This window comes from Pogonomyrmex barbatus, unplaced genomic scaffold, assembly GCF_055798465.1.
Source record: "Pogonomyrmex barbatus isolate J1 unplaced genomic scaffold, ASM5579846v1 scaffold6, whole genome shotgun sequence".
Classification (NCBI taxonomy): Eukaryota; Metazoa; Arthropoda; class Insecta; order Hymenoptera; family Formicidae; genus Pogonomyrmex; species Pogonomyrmex barbatus.
In genome coordinates, this window is record NW_028297160.1 from 9,115,789 (window position 1) to 9,141,395 (window position 25,607).

Below are 25,607 nucleotides of genomic sequence, written 5' to 3' on the forward strand. Positions count from 1 at the left end.
CGCACTCTTTCGTTACACTCGCCAGCCCTATTTCCCTCTCTGGCTTACACGCTCGCGCGCCTCTTTTCCTTCCTACTGCCCCGCGGCTGCCATCCTCCTTCCACCCTTCTAATTTTTCCACCCCTTTCACTAAAATTAAAATCAATAGTAGCACCACGTGCCCGGGGACTATGCCGGAAACATTGCTACCCTCATCAGTTGCTGCCTACGCAGACTCCAAAAGGCATATTCCTACGTCGGCAATTAATTTCTATTGATATCTCGTCACAAGAGAGAATTTTTATTTTCATATTAATCAAAGTGCGTCTAGCGCGCACAACGAATACTGCGAAATTGAGAGGAAACGATGTATAGTATGTAATTAAAATATATATATATATATATAATTAAAAACTGCGTAATTGAGAATAGAATATGAATAATGTAGATTTGATTGTGCAAAATGCTAGCAGTTTGCGTTAAATGAGTAATTTATTTGAACGTTTTATATATTTTATATGTTTTATATATTTTATATATTTAAAATTCACAGTCTGCACAGTAACACCTCATTGAAAAATTATAATTTGTATTCGAAAATATATATACATCTTTTGAAAAAAGATACAAAAGATTAGACGATGTACGAATTGACTAAATTAAATAAAAAAAAAAAAAAGGTGTTGAATCCGTAATCAAGTGGATTTTTAAGCGTAGAGACGGGCGTCTTGATTTCATCACAAAGGTAAATGCATAAATGTATTTGGGGATGCGCCACGTTAGATGTGTCGGCTGAGTAACAGGCACACGATTCGATCCACTGTTAAAGCATACAGGTGGTCGACTATGCTCCCATCATTCCTTCGTTGCGAGTAAAAATTTCTATCATGCACGTGCTAGCCACCACGTACACACACGCATACACGCACACACGGATACGCAAACGGTGTTTGCGTACGGAATTTTTTACACGTGCGCGAATAACAGAATAAAAATCTGACGCCTGCGGAATAAAAAGTTTTATTCAATAACGTTCGCGTTTGGCGTTAAGTGGTATTAACTCTTTGCTTTTCTAACAAATCTAGTAATATCGCGTTACATGAAATATTCCTTCTTTATTTCATTTCATCATTTTATAACTTTTATCGCTATCGTTGTGTAATGAAGACAATTATCTAGAATCTTCTGTTAGAAATTCTTCATGAATCATCGAGAGGGGGAGTTAAGTTCATTTTAATATTAAACAATAATTAATGGAATATTCATTCACATGATTAAAATAAAACGGTAGAAATGGTAGAGCGCTATCTCATTGAAATTGAGACGATATGCATAACGTGTACATTTAAAAAAAAAAAATCTTAATTTAATTTGATAAATGCCCGGGTGGATGAGATTTGGAACTGGAAAATTATTTTTGCAAATGAGCCTCTATGATAATATATTCCCCTAAATTATGCATAATACGCGCTGACATTGTTCAGCAGAGCGTGGCACGATGTTAAAATTCTGAAAATATACATTACATATTCGTGCACGCGGATTACAAACCGCGGTAAAATCGCCGTTGCCTGCCGAGAGACTTTTCCCATTGTATTCGATCTCCCTCCTCGGCCTTACCTATGCCAAAGTCCATTCCTATGCAGAAAGACATCTCGCAGGCGGCCACGGGGCGGCACATTCCATATCGTTGCGAGTAGACTGTCATAATTTAATGTAACTGGCGCGCGCGGTCACGACGATGCCTCTCGCATAACGGAGCCATTCCTCTGGTCTCCTACCCCGTGGTAGATCCCATCCTCCCTGTATCCTATCCTGTCCCTCTATTCCCTTATGACCCCCTCGGCAGCGCCGTTAGTCTCGCTCGCTCCTTCTCACCGTCTCTCTCTCTCTCTCTCTCTCTCTCTCTCTCTCTCTCTCTCTCTCTCTCTCTCTCTCTCTCTCTCTCTCTCTCTCTCTCTCTCTCTCCCCCCTCATCTCCCGCGTATTCGCGGGTTGCGAACGTACCGCCCTCACCGGTGCCCACAATGCGATGGTGGTATTGATTTAAAAGTACATTCGTGTTTTCATAATGCCGTATCTGTACCGACGTTCAAACTCTCCCGTCTCCGCGCCAGTCCCCTCGCCCGTCCCCCGCGGCCCGTCCGCCACCGACACCCGGCAACCCCTGGCACGCCGCGTATATACAACCCGAGCATGGGTTGCAACGACGCTCCCATCAGCACAGAGACCAATCAGACTGCCCCCTGATTTCCAGTCATTCCACTCGACTATTCTCTCTTGTTCTCGGTCCGATCTATCCGTCCATCTAGCCGCTCGCTCATCCGTCCGCTCGCGCACCTTCCGCTTGCCTTCATAACTTCTATTCCCGCTCTCTTTCTCTCGCCCACTTCGCCACCCCCTCCCCCTTTTTCTCTCTTCCCGTATCGATGCAGTTAAATCACTATCCAGAGATTCGGCAGACGGCTAAATAGGATTGTGAAAAGTAATCAGTTCTGCGTATTAAAGTGCGTGAATCATTCCCGTATCTGCTCGAGGGAAAACGAGCTTTTCGAAACTTCTATTTCGGAATGATTTATATGTTAAGAACGAGGATGGAGTAATGAAAAATTACGAAACGGCAGATGAAATAATATGGATGTTTTTCCGATGATAAAATTAATAATTATTGCAGCGAACGTGTAAAATCGCGAGCGCTTGTTTAATAGACGTATCGTAAAATTATTAAAAGCCACAATTATTTAATTTATTATTGAAAATTATTATATGGAAAAACTCCGGCAACAATTTACGAACGGTAATCAGCGATTCTATCAAAATATGTTATGTATAAACAACACAATGGCAAAAAATATCTCGCTAAATAAATTAACTTTTTCGCTCGGGTTTGGCTACTTAATTAGAGAAGTACAGTTTTCCCGCTGGCCGATCATATATTTAGCTTGCAATCGGCGAACATTAAATAACAAGAATATCATTGATTTTGGCTATAAAAAAAAATAGTGGTTTTATAAGCGCGCTTGTGTCATCGATTATTAAATAAAAAATACATGACGCAGCCTCGATGGCAGAGGAAATTCCTCCCACGCGTTTCTCCCGATACATTACTCTTACTCATACTTACTCTTACTTACTCATACTTACTCTTCGTACTCGTATGCGTCTACGATAATAAACAATAACTTTGTCTGATAATTAATCTGCACGTGTATAACCCGTCGACGATTGGTGCCTAGGTGGCGCCGAGCACTTATCCTTTGATTTAGCAATCGAAGCGCTATCTTTGCGTCTTTTATTTTGTTTTTTGCCTTATTTGCTGAAATATAATATAACGATAAATTGTATACGCATCGGACCGGAGCGTGTGGCCTATGCAAAATTTTCCATGCGTAACGTAACGTATTGATAAAATATTTTAGCTCCCTGTGTTAACGACGCGTCAGATACTTGGCCTTGTTAATTAAGCGAATGCTTAATTAAATGGTTATAGTACGCGGGCATCGGACTAAGACGCGTCTGACTCGTGTCTATCGGGCAAATTTATTCATTATTCCGCGAATGCATGTAATTATAAACTGAAAGAGGGAAGAGATCTATGGTGATTCGGCCTCCCCGATCGAGTTGGGATGATAAAGTAGTTCTCCCGCTAATTCTGCCAATCTTATGATATTTAAACATTTTTTTCTTCACTTGACGATTACTACGTTACAGGAAGTATCCGAGATTTTGGCGAAATAATTAATCTTGAATTAATAAGGAGCAAAATTTTTATTTCCTCGTATTGCTTTAGTGAAACAAACATAGAAATGTTCACGCGTGTCTTTTAATAATTTTACATAACAATTTGATGTAAATAAAGTATTGCTTAACGCAAAGGCAATGAATCGCATTTACAGTTTTACTTCGAAATGAAAAGCTTGATATAATGACAAGCTAAGTATGGGAGAAAAATGTGACTCTTTCTTGATTTACGTTTATCCACACGTCCGATTATGGTCCCAATGGAAGTCTCAGGTTCTCTTAAATGACAATATATCAGGGATTAAGTTTAAAAGCTGCGAAGAAGAATTTTTTTTATATCAATTTTTTTATTAACGACAAAGAAGTTTGTTCATTTATTTTCGTGAAAAATATGACAGCTTGACATGTCATTAGATCAAGCTTTTATACATTAAAATGTAATATGTGTAAAATTAGGAAAAATCAAATAAAAATTGTTACATTTACGTGCTATTAATGCTAATTAATAGTACGCAGTACAAACAGAAAGATTCTGTAATTGTGGTAACAATAAATGCTTTCTTTGTGCCCAATAGTTTATTTTTGCAAAATAAGTTGACATATACAATGAGATAGCTTAGCAATTGTTAGAAATAAATATCTGTAAGAAAAATCCTCCGCATATGTTATCTTCGTATTACATGTAACGAGCGCAATAACTAGTATGACTTTCGACTTGTCAATTATGAGTGGAAAGGAAAAAGTGTTTGGTAAGAAAGTTGCAGTTTTTGACGTAGCTCGCATCTTATAAAATATTAAAACAGCCTCCGACGTTGAAGCTCACATCGCGCTCCTTTATCAGTTGCTATGTCCTTATCAATTCTCTCTCTTACGCGTTATATTAAAATCTTCACGCCAATTCTCTCATGCGCAATATGAAATATTATTATATATCGTATATAGATACGACTTTTATCATTAAATATTACAGTAATTGTAGGTAAAGCGTGATTCTCCAAAAATATGAGCTTTTATTGTGGAAAAAAAATAGTATAGAATTTTCAGTATAAAATTCTTCAGTTTAAAAACGAATTTCGGTTAAAAAAACGATTAACATAAACGTTACAGAGAACTATAATGTTTAATTAATTTGCGCATGAAAGAATGTTGCGCATGAATTAATTTTTATAACCATTCGCAAATATGAACATAGAAGGATGGACGCGTGTCTTAACGGGTCCAAATTTGCATTTATTAATTACATAAGAAAGAACGTAGCCGTTCATGTCATTATTCCAGCACCTTCATCGCTTTTATAATCTCGAGTAGATTTCTACAAGCGAGTGTCGTCCTATACTTTCACATGAACGAACCACACCTTATATTATCCTGCCCTGCAGAAAAAATTGTATATATAAGCATTTCGCATAAAATTAATATAACAATACGATTTTCATTAATCGTTTATCACTAATAAAGCCTCTCCCTAATAGATCTCTATATTAATTTATTACTTCTAATATAAGATGAATCAAATGATTGAGATGAATTATAGTTTTTATTCTGTTAATTATAGAAAAAAACTGAATATGAAAAATGAAAAAAATTGAATATAGTAAAAGTTCTAAAACTTGCACATTTTCTCGGTAAATATAAAAATAGAACACACACACACACACACACACACACACACACACACACACACACACACACACACACACACACACACACACACACACATAAAGTGTAAATGCATTATTCTTAAATAAATTAATAATTTTTTCCACAAATCAATTCTTACAAACATTTCATTAAAATTAAAATAAATTACAAAAATTAATAATTTACAAATTATTTAAATTTAACTTTGTTTTCTTAATATTTCAACATAAAATATCAAGTATCTCATAAAATATTTATTTTTCTGTTATCTTTCTTTAATATCAAATTAAAATAAATTGATTGAGGTAAAGAAAACAAGTTACTTTTAAAAAATATATGTAAATTGTAATTTGCAATTCTGTTTGCAATTTGTTTCACATATACTTTTTTCTTTACAGCAATTTTATCTACAACTAATAAAAACTGTAATTCATCCCGATTGTATGATTCATCCTGTATAAAAATCCAACAAAAGAATTATATTATTTGAGATAAAATATATTTAAAAATTTAAATATAATATATGCATTTAAATATATAAATTTGATTATCGATTTATCATTAAAGGGAGAAATTTAGCTATGACTTTGAGCTGCTACGTTGGAAATCCGTTAAAAAATAACGGCACGTGGTTTGCAATATAAGCAATTACCTTGAATTTATATATATATGTAAATTTAAAAAGAAAATTATTAGACGTCTAAGATTCTGCCTGTCGAATATTTTACCGTTTATTATATTCTGTTCTTTGAACTTACTTTTGGTTTATTACATTGATTCATTTAACATATAAACATAGAACAAAAACATATAAAATATGTAATATATAATCAAATTAATAAAAGTCAAAACTATATACATCGTATATACATCGTATAATGATGTGATTTCCTTAAAATTTGTATAAACAAATTTCGTACGATCATTTAAATTATGTGAGTTGTGTCCTATATTTTTAAGGAACACGGCAAATCCTTAACGCACGTTTAACGGTAATAATCTTATAAAGAGATAAATTATAATACGCAATTAAATCGATCACTACCGTAACATTTCCTCTCTCATTCCTCCTCGGTCTTGCATTATGTATTCGGACGACTTCTACTTTCGCGCGATTGTAATATATTTCAACTCTAAATCTACAATAATCCTCTAAATTATGCTCTATCGAATTACCTTATATCGCAAATACAGACTTTTAAATATTTAGAGAAAATAAAAGCTTCCTCTTCAACAACACATAATAATGATCACGTTCGAAGACTTGCCTCTAGATTGCATTTCAACCGTAGCATGTGGATAAAAAAATATCGAGATAATCGAGAAAGAGTGACAGAGCGATATTTTTAAGTTGCAATAAAATTAAGATAATCGCATCGATAAGGATCATTTATGTAAATACCGAGATATGTTCTGCAGACTGGGGGGGGAGGAGGGGGGGATTGTCGTAAAATCGATATTGCACTTCTGTAATTTCAACGTTGCTGCGTCGGACAAGCGCTTCGAACATGATCCCGAAGTTCTGTCGTACCAGAAGGATGATAGAACATTTAATTGTGGACAGGATTTAATATAATTTCTAACGTCTCGATTCCCATCGCTGTTCGAAAGTCTGTTCGCGCTTAGCGCGACGCCCAGGTGATCCGTGTGTCGAATATCGAAGTTTTGATTTCCTTATATAGAACAAGGTGGTGGCAAATATAGCGGCGGTAGCGGGAAAGAGTATTTGCGAAAAATTGGGAAAATTTTTTGACACGAAGGAGAATATTCTCTGGGTATATACAGATGAAGGATATATTCAATTTTCCACACCGTGGAAACTTTCAAACGGGAAAGCATTCGCAAAGCCAACATTTGATAACGTTTACAACATTCAACGTAATCATATAAAATCTGAAATGTCAATAACATAATCTTTCCCTCTCAACGCAATTATACACAGATAAAACACGCTCGTCGATTCGTCGCAGGTCGACTCGACTCGTCGAGACGTCTTAAACTATTTTGGCACTAGAATCCACCGTTAATCGTTAAGTTTCAAGACTCGACGTCGTGAAACGCCTATGAAGCTAATAAAAAATCTTGTCAACATCATGTGCACGCTTATATGTATACGTGTACATGCGTGTACGTGCTTTTACATTACGCCTATAAACCTCGTTATATGTATATACATTCGATGTGTATACGTATACACTGACTGACGTTACTTAAATAATGAATGTTTAGAAATGTATAATATCTTACAGGTTAAGGGGAACTTACGACTACTACAATGCGTAATATCATTATGGTAACGATTATGCTCGAGCAACTTATCTTGGATCGAAGAATGTTAATGAACTTGTAGCAGCTGCGAATCAAGAGCCCGAAAGGCGTACGCGAATTTTAACCACTTAGGAAATAAATTTTATTTAATTTATTAGCGCTTTTATATTTCAGCGGCATTGAATTTTAAGAAACTTCGAAACTTATCTATTATTCAAAAGTGTGTTCCTCTTTAGAATCGTCCAACTCTAATTATTTAGAAATATATTAACGAATAATTCAAAATGTTTATAAATATTAATTTTAATCAATCAAAAAATGAGAAATGTTAAACGCACCTCGTGAGAAGAAAACATGAAATATGACTAGTGAGTTTGCTTAATAAAAAATAGAATTTAATGGAAATTGAATATCATCGTATGTATATTTTCTAACATCGTTAACGTTGATTTCGCAAAGTATATGATTACGTAACTATCACAAGTCGGGTGATGAACTGTTACATCTACTGAAGAGATTGATGAAAAAAAGACTCTTACATGCAATGTGTTTTTTTGATTAGCTCGCGATCGGCATACATTACGCTTAACATTAATCATTATCGCTCGTTAGTAGTTTCGGTCGCGGAAAGTTCTCCATGGCACGAGTAACAACGAGTAGTCTGTAAATTTCTGTATTTTAAATTATCGTAATACGCGTAACAGAGATGAAAGATTTCCCAAGCCCAAGTAGGAAAACATAATCGGTCTATTTGTTACACTTTGTGTTCGGTGTCGTAAAAAAAAAAAAAAAAGAAAAAAAAGGAAAACATTTTAATCGTGTGGCTCTTTAAACATACTGAAGGAAACGGAGCGTCTCTACAGTGTAGCTTTGTGTCTTTCCTTCGTCCGATCAAGTCGCTTATATAATTAAACACTGGCTTCTCACGTGAAAATCCTCCTCGTCGCGTGGAAATTTGTGTAGATATTCGTTCAAGGTACTCGTCTACTCGACTCAAATCTCCGAAATCGTTGCCGTCTGCTGAAATAGGTAATCGTGATCGACAATGCCGATACTCGTTATACATATACATATATAATATTCGGTACATCAAGTAACATAAATTCCTACACCATTAGCGCACCATTAACCGCATATTCGCTGCGTTTCTTGAGTAATCCCTGACTGATATCTTTCGTTGCAATTTATTATATCCCGAGGACGTTGCGCCCCGACGACACAGCCGGGCGTCTGATGACGACGAGGGGAGCGCAGGGGGAAATGGAGACGGAGGGGGGGGACGTTCTCTCTCTCTCTCTCTCTCTCTTTTTTTTCTCTCTCTCTGATGGGCGCGCGCATTAACTCTCCTTCTCCTGGATCGGACTCACCTCGTTCTGCAGCAGCTCGAACTTCGGGCTCAGGCTCGGCAGCATGCCCCTGGTGCTCGTTTTGATTTGACTGTACTTATTGTAGATGTCCAGCGACTTCTTGCGATCCATCTCGAGCGTCTCCTCGATCAATCGCGGCGGGATGCTGCCCGCGCGCTTGTGACTCGGCACGAAGACGCTGCCTTCCGGCTTACGTGCCGCCGTGTTGTTCTTCTCCCCCTTGTGTTCCGGCGTTAGCGTGCCGTTACCCAGTTTACGCTGCTGCTCCTGGAACGCGTCCTCCTGAACGTCGTCCTTCAGCAGCACGCCGGTTATCACGGGCTTGTTGCTCTCCGTCTTGCTGGCGAAATCGTTGCTCAGGGCCTTCTGCTCCATGATCTCGAGCTTGTTGGGCGTCGTGCCGTTCACCTGAAGATTCGGATTCGATCGCACGGCGTCTGGGAAGCCGTCGATGTCCAACGAGTCCTCCCCGCGTATCGCCGCGCTCACGACGTCTTGCAGAGATGACACGTTTTTTGACTTTCCGTAAAACTGCGGCTGAAAAGAAATGAACACTTTTGGTGTTTTATGAAAAATTTTTCTTTAACCAATGTATAATTATCGTTATCAAACAATTTCTTAAATATTTTAATTTAATCTACGTATATAGAATATTTATGAAGATCAATATCTAAAGAATTTTTTAACACTTAAATCTGCTGAAAGATTTAAATCTAAATATTTTAACGAATTAAATCTCCAAAGTGTAGATTAATATTTGTTTCGATCCAAGGTCAATTGAACAAGTTTTCTACCTTTCAGTTAATACGTAGAGTAGAGTTTTATTTTTCGTTTTTTATTTTAACGTTGTTCAAATGAGACAACCCTCACGCAAACAATGACTCGAATGAACCAATTAATCTCTCTTTTACTCACGCTCTTATCTTCTTCTTCTTCCTCATTAGCAAAATTTCTGGAGTCGTCCAATAATATCTTTTCTATATCCGGCGACTTGTCGAATTCCACCCATTTCGATCGTCCCTCTAGCTTCCTCGACAGGACATCGGACTCGTAACTACCACCGTACATCGGGTAACCAAGGTGGCCAGAATCGTACTCGACTTGATTACCATAGCGATAGCTCGGATTGGCCGAACCTTGACTGGATATCGAAAGGTCTGACTGTGATAGACCGGTATTGGTGCTCCCAAACAGTCGTGTATTTTCGAAGCCTGTGAGAGAGAAAGAGACGGCAAAATAGAAAATAAATCCCAAAAACAAGATGCCGCGTTCATTACGAGGGTGATCACCTGAAGATCTGTCGTCCGGTATTTCCTCCCTGTGCACCAGTGCGTGTTGATCGGCAACACCGGCGGCCATGTCATCGGACGATCCTTTGTTACCCTCCGTCTCTTTCTTATCATAATCCGGTTGTACTTCCACCACAAATGAACAACCACTGTCTTTGTATCTCGACGTCGGTTTGTTATCCTCCATTGTTACCTGGAAGCAAATACGAAAAAATCAATATCAGATATAAGTTGCAACGTTTTCTAAATTTTATCTTTCTCAATTTGAAATATTCGGAGTAATCTATAATTCTCTTCCTTTGCTGTATTACATTCGTTTTATGTTTTAACAAATGTTTTATGTATCTTTTTACCATCAAATTAAAATTCTGCTGAAATTTCGAAATTGAATAATAAATAAGATGTACATCACACAAAGGTGATAAGCACCAGTTAGTGTGTAATAAATATGCGATAAGTAACGTTCATTATAAGATAACAGTTAGAGTCTCTGCTAAAAATTAAGTCAAAGTATCCTAATTATGAAGAAGTAATCCGTAGTTCCTTTTTTTCGATATACTACATATTTTAACAAATATTTTATGTATCTTTATAAGCATCAGATTAAAATTCTGCTAAATTTCGAAATTGAATAAAAAATTAAAGATACATGTGCGCAAAAGTAATAAGCGCTAGTTAACGCTATTATCATACAATAAATTAGAAAGAAAATTAAAAAATCAGATACCCCGAATTTCTTTCCTAGAAAGCACGTCCAATTAAATTCAAAGTTTATTATTCCGTTCAAACGTTCCAATTCTCTCACGGGAACTCGTGCGTATCTACTCAATTTGTTATTTTTTTATTTCTGTTTTTCATCTCTTTTTAATATGGGCCCGAGTTACGGGCCCGAATCGGGCTCCACGCCTTTTCCTTGTTCGAAAGTTAGGGCATTTCATACAGGTACGTACGTGCGAGAGAGGAATGGATTGAATCGGAGCGCGAGTAGAGCATTTAGAGAGATCGGGGTGGTAAAAATGAGGAAGCACGCGAGACAGACGAGCGATAGAAAGAGAAAGAGGGAACGAGTAGGAAGGAGGAGGAAGAGGAGGAGGATGTGCCGTGAGAGAGATGTGTGTCAGAGAGAAAGAGGAAACGTAGGTGTCGGCGAAGGCGAGGTGGCTCGGCGGAAGATTTCGAGAATCTTCGACGCGAACGAGCCTCCGCGAATGAGACGGGGCCGTAAGTAGGACGATAGGTGGGGACGAAATTGCCCGGTAACCTCCGACCTTACCAGGGTCGGCCAAGTTCGATAATTACGAATCTACTCTCCAGCCTGAAAACGAGCCAGTCTCTGACCCGGTTACGGCGACTACGTCGACGAGTTTCGCTCCGCGCTTAGGGATAAACGCGCGGTCGTCGGAGGGGAAGAAAGGGAGATTTATGCAATAATAACGTTTGCTTTGTTTACAACTTACGATAATCCTATTGGGAATTTCCTATGGCGAACGTACGTACCGCGCGCTCCTCCGTCTCCACGATAAGATGATTGTTCTTGAGGGTGAGGGTGATGATGTTCCCGTTTGCGTTCTTGCTGATATGATTGCCGGAAGTGCTGGTGGTGGTGGTGGTGGTGGTGGTGGTGGTGGTGGTGTACTCCATCACGGCCGCCGCCGGGGCAACGTTTACGTCCTCCATCACCTCTGTCTCGCACATGTAACGGGGTACGTCTAGGCCATTCACCAACTGAAAACGCACGGAAACTTCATTCGCGCGGCTGAAAAAGCACGCGCTTGCGGAAATTCCAAAAGCGCGTTCTCACTCGTCGCGTTTCTGCGGGCGTAGAGGTAAAATCTTGGAGTATAAACCTCGCGCGCACCGAAACAGAGAAGAGAGAACTTCGTCGCTTCCTTCCGTCGATTATTGTAGGATCGACGAGAGATCTCTATCTAAATTCCCGACATCCTTTTATCTATAAAGAGAGGGACGCCACGGACGTAATCGGATAATTTTTCTTTCCGACGTTACGCTCGCTCGCATATTTCGGGAACCGATGAAATTCCAAAATCCTCGCAGGACGCGAGGCGCGATTTTTCGGCGATCCTGCCCGGGGAATGCCTTCGCGCAGGATACGGGAGATTTAGTTACAGTCGATGCGCGCGAGGCTGTCCCAATTTACGAAACGCGCCCGGGGGGGTGGGGCAGGGGGAGGGGGAGGAGGGAGAGGGGAGGGAAGAGAGGTGGGACGGGGGGAGAGGACGGCGGAGGACGGAGGAGAGGGGAGGGGAACGTCTCGTTCAGTTTTTTATCTATCGCGTCGCGAAAAGGCCATCTCGCATGCAAGTAGGTGTTCGCGTGTACACGTTCACCTATACGCACGCAGATGCATGCCGGTTACGTCGTTCTCCGAGTGCCTTGTGCCAAAGGGTACTGAACCTGACCCAAGGGGCATTGCTCTTGCGCGCTGCGCGTCTCTCCGTTCCTTTTCTGTTAGATCGCTACACACATACACACACACACACACACACACACACACACACACACACACACACATACACATCGGTCGTCACGTTAGCCAAAGCGAGCGCAGGTATCATTGCGAAGGCCCCCTCCGACTCGCGGTACTTCGCGGATGGCGAAGTTGGGAACGCCGGTGCGCCGAAACGCGGAGCGTATAACGTATGTATAACGCGTAAGCGCGCTTTCGCGCTTACTTAGCGGCCGGCGAGCGCGCGTGTGCGCCTCGCCGTCCTCCGAATCGGAGCCCGAATGGAAAGCCCATTGTTACGTACACCTCGCGCGATACTCGTTCGCAGATTACACGGCCATCCGTTCCAGATTGAATCGTCTCATCTCTCCTTTCCACGTGAAAATTTTAATCGAAGGATTATCATGAAACAGACTGTTTTTTTCTTTTTTTTATGAAAAGTTTGATGTAAAATCGCTGTTTTGAAGTACAAAAGATTTTTAAGCTTGAAAAATGTTTAATCTTGAAAATCAGGAAGCTTACTTCCTTCGCTTTCGCTCGTGGTTCCAAATCTCAATATTTTCCCTATTGAATAGAATATTTAATAGAATATTGTCGTAGCGCTTGAGAGTTTTGAATAAAAAAAATTGTCGAAAAACCTATCCAGTTTGTAAACATTGATGCATTGATCATTTTTATTTACATATATTTCGAGCCCAGCGGCACATGTCGCGGAAAAGAGAATGTTGCGTAGACGAGTTCTGGCCAGCTGTTGTGTTCCACAAAGCCTTCAGCTTTACCATAAATCGGCCAGCCGAGCATCACGTGTTAGAAAAAATCACAAAGAAACAATATATTAATATTACAACAACCCGATAACATTTGCATAATAATCTTATAGTTCTTATAGAAAAACATTGAATTAAATTAATAATTTATATAGGCGCGAGTTGAGATATCGTGATTTGTAAAAACTTGCAAATTATTGACGCGCGAGATAGGATTACGCAAAGCAACGCTGGTACGCGAACGTGGCTGTAATAATTCATTAATATCGCGGAAATGAAACACGATAGACAACATTAGATAGCATTTGACGCTTAAGTGCTTAATGTTAACATTGATTTATTTTGAACGTTAATTAAGTAACCAGAACTAATTGAATTTCCGATCCATGTGCGCGCGTCCGCGCGGCTTTGTAATGGAGACTAATCGTTCCAAAATATAGCCGACAGCTTACAGAAAATTGGCAGATGGCGAACACGCTGTAGATTCACATGCACTTGTGTGGGATCGTTAAATGTACCTAGATTATACGAGTTCGTATCACGATTATACCGCAACTTCTAGCGGATATCCAAGTACTAAGCACTCAAGGACATTCGTCGCTTTACGTCTGGCGTTTTTTTTTTTTTTTTGCTAACACCGTTAGAGGTTGCAGACGGTCAAGACGAATGAAGGACGTTTATAGGCGAACATTCTAAATACGATGACACGTCAGATACGTAATCGTCCGTAGACAAATGTAATTTTCATTTCAAGGCGATCGCGCTGGACTTCCTCGATCGCCTGTCCTCGATCGAATTATCAAATATATTGATGAATAATCAGCATATATAATTTGCGCTATTATCTCGTATTTGGGAACTTGATTTGGAAACTTGACCGACTATTATTTATTTCACGATGACATTAACTTTATAATTGGTTTATAGAAATATTTGTTTTTAACAAGAGCTGACTTTGTTGGGTGAAACCAATTAGCACGATCGATCTGCTTGATGTTTAATTAATGTACAATATTCATTTAATAATAAGTAAGAATTATAACTGCAAGACACATTAAAAATATAATCATCACGATAGAGGTGAATGTTTTAATTATAACAATCGAGTATATGATCGCCCGTAGACGAATAAAATTTTCATTTTGCAACGACTATATTAGAGTTGCTTAATTATCTCCTTTGAATATTCGATGAATCAGCGGGTTATCTTAATGCTATTACGTCGCTATTTAGAAATTCGCACATTAAAAGACTGTCATTGAAAATGATATTAAATTTGTAATTAAAAATACCAGTTTTTGGCAAAAGCGAAGTTCCTTTAAATAAAACTAAAACCACGGATGTTTCATTTTTTGCCACAACGGCAGAAAAGACCAGCAAAAAATCTAGAAAAAAAATCTAGCAATATAATACATTATATATATTTCGTGTACGTTATATGTGTATGTTTTTTTATCTGTACATTTTTTCAAGTTACGATTATAAGTTATCAGTTTTGTAATTTTTTTCGTCTGTTAAATAAGAATGAGAGAAGAAGGGATATGTAAACGCGCAATAGTACGGCGAATGGAGGACGTGTGTTAGTTGAAGTACCCAAAAGTAGCGTGGATATTCGATTCGTGACGCATCTTTTAGAGGTGATACCGTTAGAGGTCCCAGACGGTCAAAATGTTCTAGTCTCTCTATATCACGACACACACACACACACACACACACACACACACACACACACACACACACACACACACACACACACACACACACACACACACACACACACACACACACACAGACGTGGCTCTACAAATAGATATCCGATTTATACGGACCGGATAAAAATGGCCTTGAATTATTTCGTCGTCTAAAGTAGTCTGAAATCATGATTACATATCATCACGATGTCTAAGTCGATTAAAATCATAGAATAAATTGCTGCTATCTAATCGAACAAAAATGTGGTGTGAGTCTACTAAAAAAGTCTATTAAACGATGGAGATGGAGAAAAATAAAGAGAGAAGAAACGTTCGATATAACTCATTTAAGCAGCACGATACGGACATAAGAGATAGACAAAGATAGTATAAGAAAGAATATCACGTAATTTTACAGTATAACCTTTGCAAATTTGCTATCTATTTTCTCTCATGTAATGAGAAACTATTAACCCATTTGTCATAACTGCTTACTTAATTGTCAATATTATATTTGATATTATATTATCGAGCTCTCTTTTTTTTACGAAGACTCCGAAAAACTTATTTAAGATTATATTTGCATTTGTGATTAATAAGAAGTCAAATGTGAAAGGCTAGCCAATGGCGATATTTCGCCGTCGAGGCCAAACACTCTAATGCGTCATTGGTAATTGATTGTGAATGTTTGATGCATCGAAGAAAGAGAAATGACGATCTCGCTGTGAAGGATCTTCAAGCTTCTCCAATGTGATTCTCTCATCTCATTATTATTTCCTGCTTGTATCTTATAATTTGCGATAAACATCGCAAAGCGTTTATAATTTATAACTTTTTAAAATAGAAAGATGGATTTTTATATAAAAAATTTTAGAATAAATCATAGGATATTTTGTTTTCTTCTTGTAATTTCAAATTTAACAATGTCTTATTGAAAAATGTCTTATTCAAGCGTTTTGCTCCTCTACATTGACAACACTACGTGATAAAAGCTGTGACAGTATGAGATTAGAGATAAAGTTGCGAGATTATTTATGATATGTAAAGTAAATGCAAAATGCACATTTTTTCTTCCTCCTTTCCTTCCTCCTCCTCGAGGTACATAAATGTTATTCAAAATAGTTTACGCGTGCATTCTTAAATTTCAATTTTTGACACTTGATCTTTTTTTACCTCGCGTTTATCTATTAAGTTTATAAAATAATAGAATAGAAATTATTAAATAAAACGACCAGCTATCAAATACGAGCAATAGTGTTCATTATACATATTTTGAAATGAGCATATCCGCATTTTCTCGTGGCGCTTACATATTAATGTCAGTCACTGTGGATGCTCATGCAACATTTATGCCGACGGCACACAGTTTCAGAAAAGACAGCCATGGAAGATACGAATTGGCTACTCGAATTGTTTGACCTTTATGATAAAAGTCGTGCCAGATAAAAAGTAGTGGCAACTTCGATGAACGGTACATACAACGGTTTTAAGTTTTGTCTCTCTATTTTCATCGCAGGCAAATACGCTAGTTTGAAATTTTGTCGTTTGCGAGAGACGAGCCAAATCGCATTTAAAGTTGAGAGGTAAAAGTGCACGAGAGAATTCCGTTTGTAAATTTGCAAATATTAGAACAAAATACTATTAGATATTATCAAAAATAGAATCACGAAGAATTCTATATTATACATTAAATGAAAAGTACATTAAGTAAAACTGTGAAAAATAGTTTCAACAATCGACTAAAAATATTATGATTATAAATGTTATATTCCTATAAAAGATTAAAAAGTAGCAGCATTGCTTCTCTGTGAAGCAATTTATAATTTCCTCTTCTTTTTATTGATTAAAAAAAAATCAATTTTTAGCTTTTACAATATCTTTTTATCAGAAATATGATATGAGAGAGAGAGAGAGAGAGAGAGAGAGAGAGAGAGAGAGATGCGAATAAAGCTGTAGTTTTGGAGTTCGCGCATGTGACGGCGGTCAGCGAAATAATATTGACATAGTGTTGGCAAATGAACAGAGACCTCCTTGTGGTTCGTAGTCGAGATAAGCTAATCTCTATCATAGTCTGGTACGCCTCGCAAACGTATAGCAAACAACGAGCCTTATCATTTTACACGGACTACGTCATTCGATAACTGCGCTTCGTTGTTCCGTGCTAAAAACCTAAATTTGCAGTTACTATATTTCTGATGTAGCGTTGGAATTGTCATCAGCGTGGTAATAACTCAAAAACGTTTCATCGTTAAATAATCACATCACTTATATTCATATGACCTTATATTTATATAAATATACGTTTGTCAAACTTTAATTATATCCCACTTTCTTAAAATTAAATTACAAGATTATATATAATTTATTATATTATATTATAATTCAGATAATAAAGATTATATATCCATGAATGGAAATCCAATTTCTCTCGTATATATAATTATATTTCTAACTGAATTTTCATCAATTGTAATTTTCGCACTTATATTATCAATTATAAAAACATTTAATACGAGATTGTTGAGAAATATAAATTATTGAGGTGGAATATTTATTTTACTTTTTCATTATTAATATTAAAATCAACTATGATGTGTATTTATTAAAATTATTATAAAAATTCAGTCTACTTAGAAAAAATAAAATAAATTGTTTTGCGATGAAGAAACTTTATAATCAACGATGTGAAAGACAGAATAGTAAAAAAAAAGAATTAAAAGAGCAAAAAAGAGAATGGAATGAGCGAAGAAGATTGGCAAATTTTGGCATATTTTTCGCTAGATACACAGCATATTTTTAAATTTTTCAGGAAGAAATAGAATACCTCTATTAAAATCATTCTGTTGGACAAATGTAAAACAGTGAATCAATGAATATTTATTTCTGGTACTTCACTATCCTAATTACTGCTTATTTACATCAGTCGAAATAATTTAGACACAATCAAAGTTGGCGGAAAGACAGGAGATGCAGTAGGGGAAGGCGGATAGAGAGAAGGAGAATAGGAAGGGAGAGGAGAGAAAGAGAAAGAGAGAGGGGGGGAGGGTGATGGGACGGGCGACTGCCGCGAAATAATCGACTATCCGAAAGGGTCGGTGGCAAATAACTATAATTTCTTTTGAACTCGGCTACACAGCCGGGGTTTGAGCGAAATGGACAATACATAGGATAAGAGCGAAGGAGACCAGGGCGCAGGGACGGGGGGAGGGGGGAGGTGGAAGAAAGAGAATAATAATAAGAAAACGAGGACGAAAGAGGAGAAGAGAGAGAGAAAGGAGGAAGAGCAGCCGTCACACATCGCGATGGTGGAAGCAAGATGTTTGACGGGAGGATAGGTCTGGCCGCGCGCTCGCGAGGCTGACCAGAGAAGAAGAAGAAGAAGAAGAAGAAGAAGAAGAAGAAGAAGAAGAAGAAGAAGAAGAAGAAGAGGAGGTGTAGAGAGAAAGAGAGAGCGAGAGAGGAAGATGGTGGTGGGGTGAAAGCGGACCCAGGCGCACGGGTGCAACGACCCCTTCGGTTAGGTCAGCCACCCCGCGGACACGATACAACACTGCGAGAGCGGGTCCGGCCCGCCGAGCGGACCCGCGCGCATGGTCAGAGAGACGGGTGCATGGATGCGCGGCTGAATAAACGGGTGGTCAAAGCGATGCACACCGATGGACAAATGTACGGCGCCGTGCGGCCGCGATCAGGCGGATAAAGTCCAGGGAATCGCGCGAAGGCGAGTGGCTCTCGCGCGAAGGCGAGTGGCTCTCGCGCGAAGGCGAGATATCCGTGCAACATTGTAATCGCGAGTCGACCAGCGAGATGACGACGACGACGACGACGACGACGACGACGACGACGACGACGACGGCGACAGAAGATTCGAGACACAGATACATAGCACGTGAGGTTGTCGCTTAAAAAATTAATAAGAACGGGCGGACAGGTGGCACGTATCTATCTAGCTATCAGAATGTATGTCGGTGAAGAAATTGTTTGCTCGAATGAAGCTGCGCTGATAAGAGATCTTTCATCGTTTTTTGTTCCGTACGTTAACATGTCACAAGCCTCAAGTGCACAGCTAAACATGTGTATTATGTTCCACAAGAATTTAAATGTCATTTAGCTCCACTTAATAATCGATCGTACCTTCGTAAAAAATTCTATAACTCATTACATTTTTATATTGAAAATATTTAAGCCTAATGTATATGTCTTGTTCGCATTTACTATTCAAATATCTCGCTAATTGAACTTTAATAATCGTACAAAATATCAGGTCATTTTGAACATACTAAGAGAATGTACTAAGAATCTTAGCGTTTGTACTTTTTTTCAAGAATATTTTATTCATCCCCCATTTATCGATTAATTTGAGCGATATATATGCACGGCGCTTTCATACAATAATGTTATTACATTCTATTCTTGGTATGAAAATACGTAGGGATAACTTCTGATAAATAAACTTTTATAGCAAATGAACGTGAGAGACGGAAATAAGTATGGGAGAAATCTGACGCCGGGAGAAACGCGGCTATTAATTGATCGGAGATTTATTTCAAACTTGACGCACGTACGTATTGAATACATTGAAGAGTAGCCGTGATCAATAACCGTAATGCAATGAATGGCTGTGACAAGCTCTATTGAGAAAATGATACACGATACACGCGACAACATGTCGAAGAATCTTCGTGCAATACGACCGAGAAATCGATCCAATTCCGTATAATACTCGCGAAGAGCGATTCTACTCATCAATGATGGGCGATGAGCAGCGATGAACGACTTGTTTGATAAGTACTTAGAACTACGTTAATCTGTTTTAACTTTAATTTTTTTATTAATTTTAATCCTAAAATCCTGAGATCTGAATTTAATTCTGCTTTTCTAATTACATGACTCTTCCGGATTTGTAGATTTCCGAGAATATTCGGAAAAATAATTTTGGAGGCCAGTCAGACTTGGAACAATGCGCGCGCGCGCGCACACACACACACACACACACACACACACACATTTCCGATGCTACTTATATATGAATTATGAATTGCGGACGGCTTTTTCATTGTTCGTTCGAAGAATGCGAATAGGTAAAGCGTTTCCGGTATTCCGGTTTCCGTTCCGGTTTTCCGGTGCTTATATTCATGAAATGTGGAAATGTGAAAATTAATATTCGTGAATTATAAAAAAGCGTTTAGCGAGCAGTAATGAATATCCAAATCTGCCCAATGTAATTTTTTGAATTCTTTATCTATTCAGATACACAACCGGACAATAAGTGACAATGAGTAAAAAGATTGAAACTCAGTTACTTATTGTAGCACTAAATAAACGTACAGAAGTCTCGAAGAGATTAGAAAGAAGAAAGCTCGACAACTAACAAAAGATTCGAAATTATTAACTTCTTAAGCCTTAAACTGTAAATAAAAATAACGGGATATCCTCACGTTTCGCAAATCACAAATAAATAAATGGAGCACCGCGGCCTCGATCCTGATAAAGCAGTCCGCGGCAAAAAGCGGACTTCGGAAATCGCTCGCATTCTTTTTCGCGTTAATTTTCTAAACATCTCTTAAATAGCAGCTAGCCACGCGGTTCGTTCTATTTTTTGCGTTGAATGACGTAGTGTCGTCGTATCGGCCAGACTCTCCAGGCGGAGACGCCTTTAGAGCGGACGAGGCGGCGAGCGTCTAGCGGCGTCGAAGTGCCGTGCGGTCGGCGAGTGGTGAAGAGGAGGAGATCAGCAGCAGCAACAGCAGCAGCAGCAACAGCGACGGCGGCATAGGGGCAATCGAGGGCAACGCACCCGGTCAGCCTTGGCATGAATTGAATCTAGCAATGCGAAAGTAAGGTTAGCCGGCGCATTAACGCGCCCAGTGACCTAACTTACGCTCCTCGTGCTCGATCGGCGCGCATTTCCCCTCTCGTTCCTATTCCGCGATTTTTTTTTTATTTTAGCACGCTGGACACCGCAAACCACGACGAACGAAGGGGGAAGAGAATGGTAAAGAATGGCGGGCGAGGGGAGAGAGAGAGAGAGAGAGAGAGAGAGAGAGAGAGAGAGGGGCCTAGTTTTCACCGAACGAGCTAAGGTCTCTTCTCGAGTCGGAGCTTCGAAACATCGACCGACGATTTGTCGGGACACAGATCGCTTTCTCTCACGCTCTGCGCTCGTGTAGGTGCGTATCTGTGTGCGATCGGCAAAAATGACGTTTAATATGCATACAGCCCGCGCGCCCGGGAACAGAGTTTCGTCCACGCGATTGCAAGATGCGATCGGCCATTGAAGCCGGTATGGATAAATAGTGTGATTCACGGGGAAAGTATGTAGCACGTACATTAAGTTTCTTCTCTTTTCGAGTCGTTCGGATTATCGCAATGCAGCAGCGACGAAGAAATTTCGACGTGGTGTCTGCTTTGGATAAAAATAAAATGGCCATGTGCAACGCGCTTAATCATGTCTAAGAATGAATTTGATCACTCTCGAGCGCGAATGCCTCTTTGCATTCGAAATCACTTTCGATTCGCCAAGGCGTGGCGCTTGAACCAAATCCGCCTTCGCATTAAGTTGGACAATGCAGTTTTCACTTCATTTCTCACATCGAGAGAACGATAACATTATACTATTAAAAATAATATTATTACATAATATTTTGTACTATTATAAATCATTATATATCATAGAGTTATCGCATATTAACTACTATAAAATAGTTAAATAAAATCAGTTAAATAGAATCAACTATTAATAATAATAGCATATTAATAATAATTACATAACGTTACATTATCAACAATATCAAATGTAATAATTTATACTGTTAATAATTATAATAATATTAATATAAAATAATATCAATATAATGCAAAAAATATTCTAAAAGATATCGAACTTTAAATTACAAAAACGTGAATTTCGTATTATTTCGTATTTCGTTTATTTCGTATATTTTGCAAAACATTCGATTAAATTTCTCGATGAAAATATAGAAAAAGAGAACTCTGGGAACTCTTAGAACGCAACATTGTGAATTGTGAATTGAAGAATAAGCTTGAACGAGGAAAATGAGACGCGAGTTAGGATGAATCATTTTTCGGTATCTAACACTTTATCGCCGTCTCTCCTTAACGCGTATCTGAAAATATCGCGACAGCACTAAACCAACCGACGAGTGGAAGCTAAACGAGTATCGGCACGAGTCGCAGAGTAAACCGACTATGCGTAAACAATGACACACTTTCTCGACACTCTGTCGCTATCGCTACGTCCGTTCGCGATGCACATGTAGTACATAGCGATTATTGAAATCCAAAGCCCGTATTCAGAACGCGCGGAACAAAAGGCCTCTTCTTTTTAGTAGCTCCTCTTTCCTGGCTCGTCAAATGAAACGAGCGCGTGTTCGTATCGTCGCGAGACAAAGCAGATTAAATAAAAAAGATATATGAAAAACGAATCTCAAAAGCGACAATGTCGCCAATTTTGAAGAATATTCGGTGTCATTGACCGCTTGCGCGCATACGATTTTACTTGAGATCTTTGAAGATTCTATCAATTAAGAAAGAAGAACCTCAAGAAGTAGCTCAAAGTTGCTGTCGATTACGAAGCTCTTTAAATGAAGTCAGTAAAAATCGTCATTGCGAAAAAAAATTCATATACGTGTCTCTCTCTCTGTGCGTGTGGCGTAGAATGTGGGCGCTACGACACAGCCGGGGAGGGTGCGGTGCGAGGGGAGGCGTGCAAAGGCGAGTGCAGTACATATATTTGTATGCGGCGAGAGGTGCAGCGATGGTACGAAAGAGCAACGGCTCTAGGGAGAGTCGGGGTGGGGCGGGAAAGTGCAATCTAGAGGGGCAAGAGAGAGGGTGACGCGGGACAAGTCCCGCGGCATACGCATGCAACGCGTATGCGTAGCGGTACGGTGGGGGGCTAGAGCAAGCGTGGTGGGGGTAGCGCGCCGTTTTTGAAAAAAGCGCAAGGCTTTAAGAAGGCGCGCGGTACCCCCCACCACCGAGTACTACGCGGGCAACTAGCGGCCGACATAGACAAGCGCCGCGCTTGCTCTATTGCCGGAAAATAGTACGGGTGCAACATCGGGGGCCCGCCGATCGCCGTGAAAATTCCTCCCGTTGTCGCAGCTCGGCCGAGTGAGAAGTGCATTCTCCTTCGGAGTTTTTTTTCAGAGTTTTTTACCGAGAACATATGTGAATCCAAAAAACCTATTTGAAATGTGTGATTTCAAACGTCACTTTTCTATTTTGTTTTTTCCCTTTTTTTTGCGAATATAGCGAATATATTACTCTAATTCGAGGTGTAAGATACAAAGAAACGAATACATTTATATGAAAGCAGCTTCCGTACTTGTTGCTGGCAGCACTTGTTTCTGCAAGTTACAGAAGTGAAAGAATGAGCGCATTCGTAGAGAAAGCTTGTTATATAATTCATGTACATTATATAAATCGCATTTATATATATTGAATTCTAGATTCTTTCTCTCTTTTTCTTTCTCGTTCTCCTCTATTTTACATATTTTATTTATTTTTCAAGTATTATTTGAAAGACATCAGCATTCAATTTTTTATTCCGATGTAATTGCGCACATAGTAACAAAGAAGACCAAAAAAATGGTGTTATAACATTTTGTGACGTGCATCGATGAGCTTCAGTGGTGGAAAAATAATACAAAAATGATGAAACACAAAAAACGGAAATATCGTTAATCAGTGCATAAATGTGAACAAATATTGTGTATATGTGTATATTTACCAAGTTTACAGCTAATTTTGATTGCTCAGTGGAATTTCAATTTGAATAAATTTCTAAGTGATATTTTTAAGTAAAAGCTTGTTCCTAAAATAGAGAACATTTTCTCTTTCCCTTTTTGTTTTTTAAGAAATGAAAGATAAATTTAAATCAAATACGCAAATGGCAAGTGAACATACTGTTCTATCGTATATCTTTTGAATACGCTTATTCACGTCGACGAAATGTACTTTTCTACTTTTGTTGAAGGACTCTTGAATTACTTTGAATCATATGCTATACAGCTTCGCTTTTGGTTGCTCTCGAGTGCATTTAATTCCATAGAGACACGTGTGATCAATGAAAGTTGCACTGCTCGGTCACCGCCTTGCTCCGCGTCAGTCATGATTCGCACGATAAATGTTCTCCTCTTCTACGACAAAAACTGTTCGCATTTTTTATTTGAATTCAGCTCTTTGACTTTCATATTCATTCAGATGCCGCGGCGGATGTTCATTTAAGACTGTCTTACGCGTTTCTGATCAGCCAGAAGATAATCGTGTCACGCAAAAAGTGAAATAACGATGGAAATTCATACTTTAATTTAATCTATGAATAATAAAAATATCTATAAATTTAATTACAATCTCGTGCATTATATTTTTAACCGCCACGCCGATGCGTGATATCGCAACCGTTGCAAAGGATAAATATTTCTACGAGAGATATTTTCTGCGCGCCGTCGCCGTGTGGGTCGCAGCCGTGCACCGTTACGTCAGAAAACTGGAAATGATTGACCGCAATTTTATTAGAAAGTATGCGAAGACGACGACGAGCGGCGAAATTAGAGAGGCGGATTACCCGCGGTACTAATGGAACCGTCGCTCCGGGAAGAAACGAATCGCGTCGCATGGAAAGCTGGCCCGGTTTAATTGCAGAAGTCAAACATCGTATGCAACTTTCACCGACGTCTGTGTTTATGCATTATATGCCCTTTTGCTCCGCAGACTACGGTCGTGGGGCAGACGAACGGTGGTAAAGAAAGGCGTATAATATATTTCATTAGTGGGCGCGAAGCTTTCTTCGCCGTTATTCGACATATGCTACGTCAGTCGAAAAAAACGTCTCTGTTCCGTTTGCAACGTTTCAATTTTGAAACATGGTTCTACCGGAACCTCATTTTTTATAGCAACTTTAGGCATTTTCAATAAATTCGCATTATTCGCATTTAAGCCGGTACAATTTATTACGTAACAAAAATAATTAAAATAATTATTTATATCATAAACGAGACAAATATTTATAGCAAAACAGATTTACACTTAATATGCTCGAAGCTATTTGGAAAAGAGGGATCTTGGTATGAGTATCGTCCCCACCTTCTCTTTTTTTCTTTTCTAAAACTTGATCTTAAAACTTTACATTTGTATAACCGCGATGACGAGATGTTTGTATAATAATAAATTATTTATATATATATTATACCGACATATATCTCTGCACGCTCGTACAAGTTAGCAGCGCACTAGATATATGTCGGGATAATGGAGTGCACTTTTCTTGACCTTCGCCGACATTTGCATCCGCGCGCCACGAGCGCATCGGGTGACGGTGACGGGCTCGAGAGGCGAAAAACGTATGAGAGTAGAACGAAATAAAATTTGCG

The 25,607-nt window shown here is 38.8% G+C and overlaps 1 protein-coding gene and 1 long non-coding RNA gene across 5 annotated transcripts in view; one reads left to right on the forward strand and one right to left on the reverse strand.

Annotated features, from left to right (window-relative positions):
- Positions 1-3,728: 3,728 nt before the first annotated feature.
- LOC105431437 (uncharacterized) overlaps positions 3,729-25,607 on the reverse strand; it is a 30,352-nt gene continuing 8,473 nt past the window's right edge. The window contains exons 5-9 of one of the 4 annotated variants that reach the window (XM_089082275.1): positions 11,783-12,010; positions 10,286-10,478; positions 9,912-10,207; positions 8,997-9,533; positions 3,729-8,646 (exon numbers count right to left, since the gene is read on the reverse strand). In XM_089082275.1, the coding sequence (XP_088938401.1) occupies positions 8,623-8,646; positions 8,997-9,533; positions 9,912-10,207; positions 10,286-10,478; positions 11,783-12,010 (1,278 nt within the window). In that variant the 3' untranslated portion in view covers positions 3,729-8,622. Of the gene's footprint in view, positions 9,534-9,911; positions 10,208-10,285; positions 10,479-11,782; positions 12,011-25,607 lie in introns of all 4 variants that reach the window. The other 3 variants (XM_089082274.1, XM_089082273.1, XM_089082276.1) reach the window with 3 other exon arrangements.
- LOC148935150 (uncharacterized) lies at positions 16,428-24,041 on the forward strand. Its single transcript, XR_016140574.1, has 2 exons — positions 16,428-19,242; positions 19,673-24,041. It is a non-coding gene; the product is annotated as an uncharacterized LOC148935150 (long non-coding RNA).